The sequence below is a fragment of the Aedes aegypti genome, chromosome 2, assembly GCF_002204515.2.
Source record: "Aedes aegypti strain LVP_AGWG chromosome 2, AaegL5.0 Primary Assembly, whole genome shotgun sequence".
Classification (NCBI taxonomy): Eukaryota; Metazoa; Arthropoda; class Insecta; order Diptera; family Culicidae; genus Aedes; species Aedes aegypti.
In genome coordinates, this window is record NC_035108.1 from 317,549,983 (window position 1) to 317,567,256 (window position 17,274).

The 17,274-nt window shown below is 43.0% G+C and overlaps 1 protein-coding gene across 3 annotated transcripts in view; it reads right to left on the minus strand.

Annotated features, from left to right (window-relative positions):
* Window positions 1–686: 686 nt before the first annotated feature.
* LOC5578162 (chorion transcription factor Cf2) overlaps window positions 687–17,274 on the minus strand; it is a 196,662-nt gene continuing 180,074 nt past the window's right edge. For all 3 annotated transcript variants that reach the window (XM_001663685.2, XM_021845769.1, XM_021845770.1), the window contains exon 2: window positions 687–2,688. In XM_001663685.2, the coding sequence (XP_001663735.2) occupies window positions 1,095–2,642 (1,548 nt within the window). In that variant the 5' untranslated portion in view covers window positions 2,643–2,688 and the 3' untranslated portion in view covers window positions 687–1,094. The remainder of the gene's footprint in view (window positions 2,689–17,274) is intronic.

Consider the following 17,274-nt stretch of genomic DNA (forward strand, 5'->3'; position numbering starts at 1 on the left):
TCATCGGCCGGGTCCGAAAGTGGGAAAGGACCTGGTCCGGTAGAGAGTGGCAAGTGCTTCGTCGTCGGCGGACAACCGGTAGACGCAGTTGTAACGAGTATTTAGCACGTGGTGTACATAGAGTGTAGTAATAACGAAATCAACCGGAAATGCTGCTGGATAGAGGGGATGGGCCCGAGAAAGGGGGTGCGGGAGGAAACTACTGCGGAATTGGGTTTCGTTGTAGGAGGATACTCTGCGGGATTGGGGTAGATAGAATTGTGGTGTTACTGTTGGTGTTATTCTTCATCTACGGTAAAAATGTGTTCTTCTCTAGTTTCGTGTAGTTGTTCGTACTCACAATAAGGCACACTGTTCAAGGCGTACTTTTGGGGTGTTATTTTCAGTTGTTGTTTCAGTGTTCTGGTTCTAAGTGTGTGTTGAGCTATTTCTGGGTTCTACCTTTAGATGTCGCTAGTGTTTTCTATCGGAATCTACAATCGTGGTTTTCGCGGATAGAGGAATGTTCTGGGAATCACTTATTATTTCCGCGGTAAGCCTCCCTTTGGAAGAGAATCGCTTTCCGCGGTTTGAAATCTAGGGGTCAATCATTTGAAATCACAAGACTAGAGGGAAGGACGTTGAGGGTACAGAGGATTCGTATGAGCTAATGAAATACAGGGCGCGAGTAACGAAAACGCGATCTCTTTCAACTAATGTCTAAAGATGTTCTATTCTAGATTTATGTTTTCTTAAATTCACAACCTTTGAGATTTCTTTTTATTTTGTTCCGCAACTTCCAAACAACAGGGGGGAACAGGGAAGAGATTTAATCCTATAAGCTGTTTCTAAAAAACTTCTACGATTTTCTGGGAATGAATTCGGGAATAGTTCAAATTTCTTAGAATACACATTTTTCTTGAATAGTTCTAAAAAGGAAACTCTAAACCTACTAACACAACAAGAGATTGGCAAACCGAAACACAACTACTAATCAAGAAAACGGCTAGGAAACTAGGAATTCTAGGAAAGGGGGCGACTACTAACGCCGAAAACTACGAGTTTTCTCTTTCTCATCGCTAATCGGGGTGTGTTGTCTGAGAGCGTTCACGCATCTAGGATTCAGTCTTTGTTTCGATAACGTAGCTACCCGGGCTGGTGGCGAAGGCCGATTCCTTCTTGATGGCTCGAGCGCTGGCACCTGAGCTGAGGCTGACCACCGGCAGCATCAGCGGTTTATGGTCCATCGAGGCGGGGCTTCCAGACGGGGAGCCGCTGGAGCTGCCGCTGCGTTGTGCGTCGTATCGGGTGTGCGTTCGCATGTGGCGCGTGATCATGTCTCTCCGGCAGGCTGCGTACGGGCATTGTGGACATTTGTAAGGTTTCTCACCGGTGTGCGTCCGCTGATGGGTTGACAAGTGATCCGAGCGGGAGAAGATCTGCCCACAGACCTTGCAGGAGTATGGTTTAACGCCGGTGTGCAGACGCATATGACGCGTTAGCATGTCGGACCGAGCAAACGATCGCTGGCAGACTTCGCAGATGTAAGACTTGGTGATGTCTGTTGAGTTGGAGCGGCTTTTGTGGCGGGACGCCATGTGCTTAGCTAGGCGGTCCTGCAACGAAAACAGCTGGCCGCAGACGGGGCACATGTAGGCGACGTCCGAACCAGGTGGCATCTCTTCTACTACCGGAGACACATTGAGGTTGTAGCAGGCAGCTGCGGACTTTTTGGTGTTGTTGGAGGCGACGTCTCCCTTGACGATCGATGGCTGCGGTTGAGGGGGCGGAGTGAAGGTCAACTTCGGTTCCTGCTTGATCACAGAGTCTAGACTAGGAGAGCTGTGCAACAGTGTCGGAGACGTTTTCATGGACAGATCTAGCGGAAATTCTTGAGGTTCCTGAGGTTCGGCTGGCGCCGCCGGAGCAGTCTCCGGGAGTTTCTGAGGCAACTGTTGCAGATCGGAGTCGGAATGACTCCGTTGTCGAGCGATCTCCTGATACAGGAGCTTAGTTTGCTGCGGGAAGTAGTTGAAGAATGCTAGCGGGTTTATGTACTGTAGCTGCTTGTAGAGGTACTGTTGCGGTTCCTGTTTAATCTGAACCTGGTTCATGTTGTTCTCGTCCGATTCGTTTAGACGCAGAGGACTTACGCTAATTCGAGGGCTTGCTGAGTATGGGAAAACGTCTTCGACGGAACCCTCCGTGCTGGAACGCGACTCCGAGCGTTTCATTTTAAAGCTACCTTCACCGACATTGTTGTTGTTGTGATTCACCGACGATCCATTGTGGTGCAACTTGTCCAGCACAGCGGACAGTCGCTTCCGCTTGTGTTTCTTCTGTTCCGATCGGAACAGATTGTGATTGGCCGCCGCGGGAAGGTTGTTGTTGTTCTCCATGCTCGATGGCGACGGCTGCTGACTTTGCTGTTGGTGTTGTTGCTGCAACTGGTGTTGCTGATAGCGTTGATGCAGCTGCTGCAGGTGCTCCAACTGAAGGAATGTACTGCTGCCGAGGGGGACGCCACCTCCACCGCCTCCGCCGCCACCACCGCCGGTACTTCCGTGGTGATGGTGATGGTGAACCGGATGGTGCGAGTGAGGATGTTGACGACCCGTCTGGATGTGCCCCATTGGGTCATAGCTGCCATCCGCCATAGTCATTAGGTCAGTGATTCTGTTACTGGCCGAAGCGACGGAAATTGGAATTCTGCAATGAGAAGAGAAAAAAGGAATAATGCATTAGTTTTTTTCATTGTTCAAGTGTGATTTGATTACATGTCGTTTATTCAAAATCAGTTAAAACTCATCGATCTTCTGTAACTCTTGACAATACAGTTAACTTCCCACCCCACGGATATTACTCTGAACGATAACTGGCTGCTTGAGGCGGCACTCTGTCGAAGCGAGGCCACCACCTCTCGAGCTGCTGCGGTGTGTAATCCTATCAGAGCCATATCTTTTCTCACTTAATTAGTGTCCGAGTAAGTCCACACTTTATGGCCTCCCTCAGGCTCATTTATTCCCAATCAGAGCAGCGTCCGTCGGTCGGCGGATGGCTCATCAATGACGGAACCGAGCCATCCCACCAATCAAAACCACCGCGAGATGCTCGCTCGCCCCAAAGCACCAGCTAGATATCTTAATTATTTAAATTCCCATAATTAAAATATTGCCCTAATTCTCTAATTTATTGATCTCTCTTCGATCGAGGCAAGAATTGGATGAACGCGCCGCGACGATTCCTTCGGCTGAGAAAGCCCCGGTTGAAGCGAGCAATCCACTCATTCGAAGGTGTCCGTAATGTCCCGGTTCCCAAAAAACGGAGATAATTTTCATACTGATTGGATTTCGATCATCTCCCATGACTGGGTCCGGACCTCGGGGCACAAAATCCAAATTGATTACCACCGTGATCGCTTTTATTGCCATTGTACGGCAGCTGTAGTGCTGTTCGTGACTTACGCTCATCGGTTAACAGGTGTAGGGGGAAATCCACGCCACATGTGGGGACTCAATTTATTTTATAGCAGTTTTAATTTCTGCTTTCGGGTGGATTGATTGGTTCCGAAGGATTCGGCTGCATCCCGCGCCCCGAATTGGACAAAGGCAATAATAATTATTATAATATGAATCAAATGAATTGATTATTATTATCGCTATCAGCGGCTGTCCAGGGGGTTCGTCTTTCCCACCGTCACACACGGGACATCACAATTTCCTCCAGCGAGTGCAAACCGGTTCATTTTTTCGGACGCTGATTGAGACCCTCTTCGGCGACTAAGATGGCGACGATCGGAACCGGGAGGAAGATCAACTCTTCTATACGTACGTGCAGCTAATCTAATCGCCCCGCGAGGATGCTGGAAGGCGCGCTGAGCAGTTATACAGCAGCGGTCATTAAATGTGCGTCAGGTGGCTCCAAGCTAGCCCCACCGGGAGATGTACGAGGTCTTCTCCCTCTCCGTTCACCATCCTCCGATGCCGTGTTGAATGACGTTAATTGTTGGTACAGTAAGCGCGTCAATAAAATCCGGTATGATTCTGAAATCGGTCGCGGCCGTCGTCATCTCTCATCGTGGGACCCAGTCGAGGTGAGTGAATGACCACTACTCGCCGCCGCTGCCGTTGGGGAGCACCGTGGCTGTTTGATGGCGTCGACGATGATCACCATCAGTGGCGAAAGAAAGAAATAAGAAAAAAAACCCCAGATGAGGATCTACACTTGACGAGATGGAGGAGCGATCAATTGAACGATTTTTGGCCCCTGGTTTACAAGCAAGTTGGGCGAGCGGCTGCTGGAAGGGTTCGCGTTCGACTCGGAGGAGCACTACTGTTATGTAGATCATCATCGAAGAATACGGCGGCAGCAGCACGTATTGGTGATACCGAGACGAGACTCAAGGCTGGGGAAATGGACACAATTGGCGTGGGAAATGCTTTCTAGCTGTTGGGTTTTTTGGGGTGATTGCAATCATTTAGGTTGCACGTCCATTTTTTCGTATGAGATATTTTTGAGTTGTGACGATTTACGATCTGATGATCAGTACTGAAATGACGGGACTGTTTGATCGACAAAATCTTGATGCAATTGATGTCCATAAATTTGAGGTGAGTTAATTTCATCGCATAAAAAATCTGCATTCGATCTTGCATTACAGCAAATCGGATCATTGGGAGCATAAACTCTTGCTACTGTTATTAGACTGAAAGATACATAAACCCTGCAATAAACACAACTATACTTTCCATTTTCTGCATTAATTGCTACAGTTTGTGATTCGGAAAAATGGAGAATGTAATTTCTCTTACATAAGAAAATTAAAAATGAGGTTTAAGTAAAAAGTGTAAAACAAAATGAATCCTTATCATCAACAGTACTTGAAGGGCTTTACAGATTGGTGTTTTTTGGAGTGATAAGGTTTCAACTGTATTTATCTTAATTTATAATTACTTTAAGTATGTTGAAGCGACCTTTGCAGACGATTTTGGTAATTCTATTACATTACATTACATTACATTACGCAACTTTTCCGAAGGACCTATATAACATTGAGAAGCACTCTTTGTTTACTATCTTTTTACTCAATAATTGAGTCACATTTAACTCCGTTGTTGATTTTTTTATGAAACAATGACATTGTCTTTCGGACTATAGTGAAAAACTTCCCAAAAGCTTTAGTATTGCATTGGTGTAATCGGAAGAAAACGAGAGAAAGGACAATCTCTCATTGTTACATAGGTCCTTGAGAAAAGTTATGCGAACATATTTGAACTTATCGTTCAAAATCTTATCGATTCCCATACAAAATCTACTTTTCCTCAATGATAAGTTCATCTCTTCCTCACTCTAGGTGATCCCAGGCCTTTTCTGGTTATTTAGAATGTTATATTTTGCCTTTCTAAACGTCAACTTAACATTTCGAGCATTTCGCTTAGTTTAATTTGTTACCTTTCTCTCACTCTACGTATTCTGTTCACAATTGATAATATTGCTATTTCTGGTGTTTGAAAATGATAAAACTGATGTAATATAACATATCTTATGTATATTTTTTGTAATTGTGTTTCTCGAGAACATTCCTCAACACAACTCAAACATTAATTCAACAAACATTTTTAAAAAATCTACAAGAATTTATCCAATAATTTTTATTTAAATTCAATCTGAAAATATATTCAGAGCCTCCAGTGTCATTTGACCTCGTGAAAAGTTCACTAATAATTGCATATGAAGTTTGCCGAGAATGTCGGGGTGAATGCACCATAACTCTTATCAGTACTCCTCACAAACTCGTGTCGTAATCGAATAAGTCCAAACAAAACGCCTCAACTGGAACAGTGCAAGCACAATTCGCCAAAACTTGTCTGAAGTGTATCGATAATTCAAGACTAACAATTGAAAAGGCCTCATCTCAAAAGTGAACAAAGAGAAAAACGCAATCTTGTTTTGTCAAACAGTAAATCAAACTTATATTATAAATAAAAGCATTGTATGTTTTTTTTTATTTTCCAGAATATCGCTGCACAAATTGATGTACAACAATTAATATTCATTACTATAATTTTTGCCAAAAATCCTACTAAAAAACGAGTTAAACGAAATGAGGCTCTTATTTCATCATAAGCTATTGAGCCCTTTTCATTTGTGCCCATAGACGTTGGCCGACGCTGTTGAGGCCAATGAGTTGACGCCTTTGTTTACACTAACTTATGTTGAAGCCTTCTAGTTATGGTTTATTTTTTCACCAACTTCAGATGTGGCCTTTTGAAAATCAATCAAAATAAATGTTGAAATATTGGGCTGTTCACACCACATCGAACAGCACACTTCGGAAGTGTAACACTTAGAAGTTTGACGGCAAAGTGCAACCTTGTGATCTGACAGCATTTTGACAAAGAGAAATGTCATGAAAACCCACGTACTACCAATTTTGCCTTTGTATTTATCTGTTTTGATTTGGTTTTCGACCATCTACCACCACACCCAAGGGCAGGCAAGGTTGCAAGTTATGCTATGTTTTTCATTGATTCCATTGTGAAAGTTTTTTTTTCGAATGAATTTGGGAAATGATTATCGGCAAAAAAGTTCATATTTCAAAGCAATTTGCAATAAGAAAATTGAAGTGTAGAAGAGTGTTGAGTGGTGAAGTGAGGTACATGAAAATCTCTACAGCAAGAAAATATTCGTGCGGTCGATTTAATGTGTGATTTGTTGAATCCTTCGTCATCCATGAACATTATGTATGTGCTACGCGAGTTTGTCGCCGAGAAATTGTATGGAAATATTGGTTTAATTGAAATCATAATGCAATTGAACGTTATTTTTCATGCAATTGTAACCAAATCGTGTATTATTAGGTAGTATGATACAAAATATATCAATCTGCAGGAACCCGACGGAAAATTTGATAATGTTCGACGTTGAGACAAGCGCTTTGTGATATAATACAAAGCATAGTCGTTTCGTAGTCTAACTTACATCTACTTAGTAAATTTGAAACGTTTTTCGTAATGAAAACTGCAATTTTGATGTTTGTTTAATAGGCCTCCACTCGGTTTCAGACAAATATAGAAATGAGGCCTTTTGAGGAAAAGACCGTATTTGCGATAAATATTCTGGTTAGCGGAAAATGAGACGGGCCTTTTAGGAAATATGTTATTTTTCAACTTTCATGTATATTTTTGAATGACTATTGTATGTTTCAGTAAGTATAGGCTTTTATACACTAAAATCAGCAAAAAAGCATTTGTTCACGGTTTGGACTTGAGGCCTTTTCAATTATTGGTCTTGAATTATGCTTTACATCTTCCACGGATCGACAGGGATGGTGGTTTAATGGCTATTGCTTCTGCTTTACATGCAGAAAGTCGTGGATTCAATCCTGAGGCCCGTCCCTTTCTGTTGGAGTAAATCGGTAATGCAGTGTTCTGATGACCTCTTTCGAGATCAATGGTCTCTTTAGCAACAGAAGCTTTCCTAAATAAACAACTGTGCTTTTTCATTTCAAGGCTGGTTCATAAATTCCCTTTCTGCAGTCGAAACTTGGTGTTCCGGTTATTTTCAACCATCAAGAGGTTATGGGCGACTCACGCAAAGATTAGATCCACGAGATCACGCTGTTCTCGGGTACCGGTTTCAACAATTGGCGTTTACGAGTGAAGAAATATTTGAAGTCCGTGAAGTTTATGGATATCATCAAGAACGATCAAGTTCTAGGAAGATGACAGTAAGGCGGCGTTACCTGCTGATCATCCATGACGGTCTGCTGGATCTGATGTGGGACAAGAAGACGTCCAAGGAGTTTTGGAAGAGCCTCGAAACCGTCTACGCTAAGAAGTCCGTCTCGTCGCAAACGTTCGTACGGATGTGATTTACAAAACTACGGATGCTGGAAGGTTCGTCCGTTGAAGATAACCTGAAAACCTTCAAAGAGCTCATCCTGCAACTGGAACAACTGGCTGGAGCGAAGCTTGAAGAAAACGATATTGTGTCCCAACTGTTTGCTATCCCTCCCGAGTTGTTCGATCCGTTAATTACGGCACTGGATAATCTAGGTGAGGAAAATCTCAAGCTGGATGTTGTTCGCGAGCGACTTCTGGTCGGGGAGCTGAAGAAAACCGACCGGGCTGATGCCTACCAAGAAAAACCTACAACATTCCACGGATCGAAGCTAAAGCCTGGTAAGTTCAACGAACAGTGGAACCGCTGCCAGAAGGGGAACAAGCCAAGGTACATATGTCGTGTAAAATTGAAGACGAGTGGGCACTAGAGTGATGCAAATTTTGAAATGTTTGCTCCCCTATGCTTAAACGATTTTAATTATGGTAAATAGCATCTTCCCAAAGTTTGAAGTGATTCGGAAGAAATTTTACTTTGCACACGCCATTTTGAGTTTATATGGAGATTACTATGGAAAATGCCAATCTTTTGCGTTCAGCCCTCTATCTCTTCGTCATGATATTTTATGGAAAAGTGAACAAATTCTTCTAATGTGGAATCCTCCCAGCTACAACTTTGCCGAAGACCACTTTTTGATTGGACCTCAGGATAAATTGTTATTCATCATCATAAAGTTGGTTTGCATGTAGCATGCTTCACCAACTGTTCGGCAGGCAACAGTGCTGCTCCTGGGCGAAAGAATAGATCAAAGTAATCCAGGCTACTATGTTCTATAGCAAAAAAACAGTGTTGCTCTGAAAGTAATTTAATGATCATCTCAACATGATTTACACTTTGTTATCAAAAATAACAAATTATCCTTACGTCCCATCGAAATGTGGTCTTCGGCAAAGCTGTAGCTGGGAAGTTCACATAAGATGAGTGTGTTTACTTTTCCATATATTATTTTGACGAGCAGTTAGAGGAGTGAACATAAAAGATTTGCCTTTTCCATAGTAATTTCCATATAAACTTCAAATACCGTGTGCACAACCAAATTTCTTCCGAATCACTTCAAATTTTGGGAGGATAATTTTCATCATAATTGACATCGTTTAAGCATAGGGGAGCAAAAACTTCAAAATTTGCATCAGTCTAGTGGGCACGCTGGCTGCTTGTGGAAGTAATACGGTGGTTTTTATGACCGGAAGATGCTCTCAAACGCAGGACGAGGGAGTGGTTTCGTTCAAGCTAGATTCCGGAGTATTCACAGGGTGAACGTGAAGTATTGTTTTGCGGTCCTCAAGAAGCTGGAGCAACCTGTCGTCGCGTGGCGAAGGACGACCAATCCCTGATTTTTTGGCTGCGAGGCACGATCAAAGGCTTTTACAGGGAAGGTAACTATATCAACCTGAAGGATGTCCTTTTCTTACCTAATCTTCGAGCGAGCCCCTGCTGTCTGTGAAGAAGATAGCAAAAGCGGATCTGGATGTCACATTCACGAAAAAGGAAGCAATCCAATCCAGCACGGTCGTGACGGCCAACATGTGTGGAGCTGTGCACGGTAATCTGTGACATAGTCGACTGGCTCTTTTGGGGAGCAAGAATTTGAAGGCACTCTTTAAGCATGGCATGGTAACAGATATTCCCGAGGACCCAGGTAAATTGATTTTTTGTGATGTTTGTGTTCTCGGAAAACAGTGCCGAGAACCATTCAAGAAGAAGTCCGAGGTGTTCCAGAAGTTCCGAGAGTGCCTCGTCGACCAAGGGTGAGAATATTGCTCCAATGATCAACGGGATTTCTACGTTTCCGAGGGGGCCCAAGACCTGGTAAAGGAGATCGAGCGTGCTATTTCCAAGAAACTCCAGATGACGGATTGGGGCGTTGTTAACCATTTTCTCGGAATGTATGTACCTGACGCAATAAGCTGCTGTGGACCGTGTGCCGACGAAGTTTGGAATGCAAGCCAGCAACCCCGTCAAAACCCCGATGGAGAAAGGCTGCTTTCAGCCCGCACGAGCTGCAAATATTGGGTCACATCCGTACCGTCAACTGCTTGGCAGCCTCATGTACACGATGCTGTGTGTACGACCCGACTTATGCTATGCGGTTGGTTACCTGGTCTGTTCTCAAGTTTAACCTGGTGAAACACACTGGCAAGCGTTGAAAAGACTGATCCGTTACATGAAGAGTACGAAGAAGGTAAAGCTCAAATGCAAGTTGAACGACGACGCCCAGGCACTGGTCGGGTATGTGGACGCCGACTGGCCATCAGATCCGTGGATAAAACATCGGTTAGTGGCAACGTTTTCAAAGTTTTTGGATAAACCGTGTCCTGAGACAGCCGCAAGCAACAAACTTTTGCGCTGTCATCGTGCGATGTTGAGTATGCAGCTTTAAGTGCCGCGGCCTCTAACGGGGGTTGGGGTTGCACGGATTCCTCGAAGACCTGGAGCAAGTCCGACCGGGCACGGCATTCAAGTTGTTCGAAGACAACCTTGGGTGCATTGCATTGGCCACAAATACATTGATGTGAAACACCATTTTCTACGAGATTATGTGACACAAGGACGACTTAAGTTTGAAGCAATTGATACCGCAAACCAGATAGCGGACCCGTTCACTAGGGCTCTAGAACCTGGATGTTTTTGCGAACTGAAGACCCTCCTAGGACTTATCAATTCAGGGGGCGTGTTGGAGTAAACCGGTAATGCAGTGTGCTGATGACCTCCTTGGAGAACAATGGTTTCTAGGCTTCCATTCTTCCATCATTATAGCACGCCTTTCCTTACGCCTGATATATAGGCAGTCTGCTGACCAAAAGCTAACCTCTCTACTATAAAATTACTTTACCCCCCATCCCATACACTTCCGTATGAACTGGCGTAGGTGCAGTCGGACTCTACGGTCTACAGAGGACCAGTATAAGTGTGACATCAATTGTTCCCCCTTTTCCTCATTGGTTAGCATTCTGACGTGACAGGCGCCATTGTTTCCTTAACATAGCATATCACCAGTACTTGAACACTGAGGATGCTTAATAGTCCTAAGTAGTCGTCTGGTTGATTCCTTGTGTAAGTGCAGCTGTTCTGGCGATACTAGAGTAGCAATCACGGGCGGCCTATCAAGCTGAAAAAAAAAGCTCAGCCTCAAGCTCAAATTTACGCTTTTCATCTTCCACGGCTCAAATTCTCGACCCTGGACCTCACAGATGAGCAACCGAAAGTTGCAAAAAAAAAAACGATAGGGGAAAAGCGCGTAAATTCGACCCACGAGATTTGTTTTGTTCCAAATTTCGGACTTTCATACAAAGTAGGCCAAAATCGTATGAATGGATCGAGAACTAGTACTAGATCGAAAATTGGTGCTCTTACCCTAGTAGTTTGATGAATTTATTACAATTTTTTTAATTATCGATGATCGTCGGATCCGGAACCAGTTCCCAATCCTACAGAAGAGAAAGTCAAATTTAAATTATAACAGAACCACATCATGAAATACATAAAGTTGCACTGTTTTCAACAATTTGTTGAGCAAAGGATAGATTGTTGTTGACTACAAACCACACAAGTGTTCCGGAGTCAATTCCAGGTACCACGAAGGAAGTTGTGAAATGAGCTGTTGTTAATAAAAAAGGCGTTTCCGTTTTAACTAATGAGCTCGTTTTATTTTGCGATATGTCAACTGAAAACCGGATTTTTTTTCCTTCAACATTGGTCGCTATTTTTCGTGTATATCTTATTCGCCTTTTTCATGTATATCTTATTGTCCTGAATTGGTGAGCTCGTTTTATGATTTCATTCTTTCTGCCGAGTAATGAAGTTCAGTAATTACCAACTCCTGTTGAATCTCCGGTTCAACACGAAAAACTAATCTGATTCGACTGAGATTACATACGAAAACAAAAACCGCGAAGTCAACATCGCGATGCCGACTGGAATCCTTTGAACCCCTCTGGTCTCCCAAAGCAAGTGATGGTGGTTGGATGAATTATTTAAATTCGGAACATCGGAGATGTAAGATTAAAGCACGATTTTTTTTGTTTCGCTCTCTTTGCTACTTCCATCGGACAAGTCCCATGAAGGACCACTACTATACTAGTGTCGGAGAAACAAAGGCTCGTCTCGGTCATATTTTCGGGGGAGGCGAATGGCGCAACAGAAGCAAATGCCGCGCAGTCAAGTGTAATGATCGCGAAAGCGGGTCTAGAAAATGAAGAATCAAAAAAAAAAACTATCGAAGGAACGAGTCACGAATGATTGGGAAAGAAAAGTAGACACTAAAATGGAGAGAGAGATGGAACAAGTGATATTAACATAATAAAGCTTCTTATGATAATATTTGACTTAAACATTCGTAAATAATCATATCACGGCGCTGACGGGCATCAAGAAGGCGGGAATAGGGGGGAAGCCCTCCGGGTAAATTGAACAATGATGAGGTTGGAAATGTGCGTGCAAGCGCTTGAAGCGGGTGGTTACCGAAAGCTGTTGGCTCTCTGACAGGTGAAAGAATTGAAAGTCAGGGCCTCTCGATTGATGGGCGTCGTCGATTGGAAGGTTTCGCTGATTGAAAAAGTAAAAATCTGCTCGATGCTTGGAATGAGTTGGTCGGTTAAGTTATTTGTGAACTGAATGTAGGTAACTATCAATTCGGAATTTCTCGTTTAGGATCGTAAAGCTAACCTGATAACCCATCTAACTAAGTTACCACCCACTTTAGAATACAGATGAAATGACAAAAGTTTGCAACCATGCCAAATTGCACACTTGTTCGGTCATTATTGCATTATATCAATTGTCCCGGGTGAACTTTTCGCTTCCACAAAAAGCCAAATCTCTCGCATTCGCAAACAGTTGTCATCGTGCCAAATTTTCTTTCACTGCGCGATGTTAGGAAAAAAAATCTCTAAACGAAACATACAGCGCATATCATAAACATAAAAATATCATCACGGGAAAAAGCAGACGCTACACTATCCTACAGTTTGAAGTTCGAAACGACAATTCCACACAAAAAAAAATGTGAACAGGAAAAGCGACCAAATAAAAACTTATCACCACCGAACAATGCGTGCGTGGTGTTTCGTTTGGCTCCAAGAGGGCAATTTTTTGGCCACTCGGTCCTCCACCGCACTCCATTCCAGGCGAGGGGGGGGAGGTCGTGACTGCGATTTATCATTCCTGAGGGACCATTTGCATTTTGATTTATATTTCAACCAAGCAGCACCCATCCATCCCACTAAATGAATGTTCGTCTCGACGTCCAACCAAGACAGAGTCCGACAAAGGGGGAGGAGGGATAGGAAAAGCTGGGAAAACTAATTTCAGTGCTCCCATAAGTGGGCGATTTTCGCGGACGACTATGGGTAGGTGGAAACCCATTGACCAGCCAGTAGTGGAGAAAAACTGCGGGAAATTAACTGCAATGGGTCTGCCCCCACCATCACCCTGATCCTAAAAGATCATCATCATCGTTGGATGGTGCTGTCAGTCGGTTTGTTGGTCCCATAATCAAGTAGGGCTTTTTATTTTTATTGTCCTTCCCCGGAAAAAGTGGACTCCGTCGTCGTCGTCGTCGTCTTCGAGGCGAGGTGGTGCGGGAGAAAAACGAGCCAAACTTTTGTTGACAGGCAAAGTTGAATGTTAAGGACGATATATTTTAAATTTTATTGCTTTCGCGCAGTTTTTGGCACTGCGTCGCGATTTTGAGACGGCGGTGGCCGACTCCCGGTAGCGGGGCGGGGGTAGGAAGAGAGCAGCTGATTTACGGCCTGTCCACCACGGTCCAGTGGAGGATATTTTAATTAATACTGGGGGGCTCTAGCAAGCGGAAAATTTGATTAGCACTAATGAGAGTGCACTCGAGGCGATGAACATGAAATGATGGCTGTTTTATTGCTTAAGGAGACGCGGAGCGGATTGTTCGGTGAAATGGATTATATTTTCGATTCTTGACTTGTGCAGTTTGTCATAACAGGGGACAATATATTGGCTATATTGTAGCTTATTATGTATGAGGATGAAAGCCATTTTATAATGAAAAGTTAATATCATAATCTCGTAAAAAAGAATGATGCTTTGTTAAATAACAATGTTACAGTTAACTCTCCCTCACTCGATATTCCGTATCTCGATATCGAGTTAGAGAATTATAGTAAAATTTGGATTTCATGGCTAACTCGATGGTCCCTTGGATCGCAGTTGCATTGGTTTTGTGTTCTGTAACTCGATACCTTCCTAACTCGATGGTCCCTTCAATATCGAGTAAGGGAGAGTTGACTGTATAACAATATTTCATACCATTTGATAACAATTTAAGTTGCCCGTTACTTATGTATGTTCGGACATATGATAAAAATCGATGAACAATTTATTGTTCATTCATTGAGTGTAGCGTTCTTCAAACGTGCCGGCCAACTAGTTATCTTTGACTTGGCATTCATAGCAATAGAAACAGACAAATGCCCTTACTCAAGCAACAATTTTGGTTTTATTAAGATAATGCAGATCTGATTTAAATTAGTTTCATAAAATTTGACAATATTCCGTCACATTACACAAACACGTGAACGGCAGCGAAACCTGCGATCTAAGCTTATATGGGAAGCATATTTTTTTGGTTTTCAGTTAGGCAGGACAGTTAAAAAAGATATGCCAGGGCAGACAAGAAACGCCTTTCAATGGAGACCGTGAAAATGCTCATAAGAACACCAAGTTTAAGAGGCGAGCCAAGTTCCATTGGAAACGCATAGTCACGAAGAAGAAGAAGCTCTCATATTTTTATACACCCTTATAAGTATATTGGCTCCTGACTCAAACAGAAGGATGACTCAATAACTTGCTATCAGTACCGAGTTCGAATATCGGGGTGGGCAGCAGGCCGGCTAACCGAGATGAAGGTATGCAGAGAACCAAAACTGAAACAGCATAAGTTGATTCCCCCCACCAGCATTCCCATGTCAGCTGCAACCGACCCCCACCCCCTTCGACTCAATCATCGATCCATTCACATCCAACCGAAGGATCTTGCCCGCCTCCTGTATGCAATTTACATGTGCTGCGGTTATCCACCGGACGGACGACAACAACAACGCCAACGACAACGACGACTGCAGATAAAAAGGAGCTGATTTCTCGCCCACTCACCTCACACATTTCCACCACCTCCACCAGGGGTCTCCAGTTGGTGTTGTTTTTTTTTCGGTGGCCAAGGCTCCTCTCGAGAGTGCTGCGGTTCTCCTCTGGGTTGTTATCTGCCCACTTTTGTGTCTGGTGCTCGAGAAGGAGTCAACCCTCCTCCTCCTTGGTCCAAGCAATTTTCGATTTTTTTTTTTTGTGTTCGTGTTGGCAAGTGCCTTCCCTCGTCGCGCACGGCTCTCCAAGGAATGATGGAAGTGGGAGGCTCCCTGATGTTGTGCCCCGCGTCTTTAGTTCCACCGGTCTGCTGCGGTCTTTGAGAATGTTATTAACTATAAAGATATTTTTTCATAAAATGCTTCTGCAGATGTTGGATGGCTGCCGTTCGCCTGGCTGATGAAGATGATGGCCTGAGGGTGTTTTCCTGGCTGCGAACCAATGGATGGAGCGAAGAGGCAGCGCACAGCGAGATAATAAGATCTGGTGGTTTGGTTTCTCATGGATCGGAGTCCAACGCAGTCCTTCCCCAAACCGGCCCGGGAGTGTGTTTGCGCGTATTCTTCTAACAGCTTCCTCCTACTAGAAGATGTCAGCCGAAATGTCTTTCCTTCCCTCCAACAATCCGGTGCATGGGGCCAGGCAGATGATAATTACTTGCATCCGTCCACGTCCACCACGCATATGTGTGTTTGACTTTTACGATGCGGTTGTTAGTACCCTGTGGGCAAGAACTCCGGTCAAGCTACCTATAATAATACATTTATAAACATGGAAGCACTGTCTTTTCATTCTCTTCCCTCGTTCTGGTCGGCGCATCTCAGAATCCTTGACTTATCTGACCAGTCCACTATGGGCCAGAAATCAAAATTTCGCGACAAAACTTCTGGTACTTTCAAATTGAACAAGTAACAAAGTAAAAGAAACATGAAAATGACGTTTTTATTTAAACACATGGAAAAGAGATAAGAAAGACATAATTGTACGGAATTTATTGACAATTATGAAATAAAAATATTTATCGGTGGTATTTCATCCATAAGAACTACATGCTTCATAGTATTTACTACAAGCTTCTTGTGATTAGCTTCAGGGGTGCTACTCATGCTTCGAGATTACATTTGGGTAAAAAATATGAAAAAAATTATGTAAGCTCTGAGATTTTGAAAGGTATTCTAGAACTTTCGTACACGCTCAAAAAAGAGTTCTGGAAAACGTGAACTGTCAAAAATACACCATGCACTAAGCTACGCGTTCACCTAAACATGATCTAGTTCACGGTGTATCTTGTTGATGAGTTCACGTCTGCTGTTCACGGATACGAGAACAGATTGTTTTCTGTGTAGGAATTCTAAAATTCCTAAGGGAATTCTCGGATTTTTTGAGAACACAGAAGTTTGCTTATGACTGTGCAATTATTGTGGGAATTCTGGTATTGCAATAATTGCTATGTGTTTGACACGAGATTTTCTAGGACTATGGTGAGAATTTTGAAGCTTTCATAGAAAATCTGAATTGCACGTGAAAATCTCACCAATCATTCCGGAGAAGTTTTATTTTTTTATCACAATTTCAGAATCTTTATAGGAATTCTGAGATTCTGATAGTCATTCTAAAATTCCCATAAAAAATCTGGTGGTTATTTTAGGATACTTATGGAAAATTTAGACGTCCGGTAAAAATTCTACGATTTCACTTGAAATGTTTGAGATTCGGGCTATCGACATGGGTGGAGACACCATCTTCTATAGTGACAGGGGGCTCGATTGGCCTGTCACATGGATCGGGCCCGGGACATCCTGTCTACTGCACTAGAAAACGGTGCAGTTGATATAGGGCATGTCCATAGGCTGATCAGAAGCAATACAGCTATCTTGATTTTTTTTGTAAAATTGTTTTCGATTTCTCATACCGTAAGAATCAGAGACTTTATGAAGCTTTAAGGGAATAGTAGTCCAGTGATAGTTGGAGCTCTGCAAGTATCCTGTTAAAGGATGTCTACAAGTAATAGTCTCAATTCTAGATACAAAAAACTCTTAGTATCCTATCAGAGGTATTGACTAAAAAGCTTCAAGACTTTTACAGAAATTCATACTAATATTCCTCCATAAACTATTTCAAGGAATTGTTTTGGACTTTTCCAACGATTACACAAATTTTTCATCATAAAATACCACCTTCGAATTTCTTTAAGAATCATAGTTGAAATTCATCTAGGAATTATGTAACGGATAGTGAGAGTTAATTTTTCAGGAGTCAATATAAAACTTTTTGTAA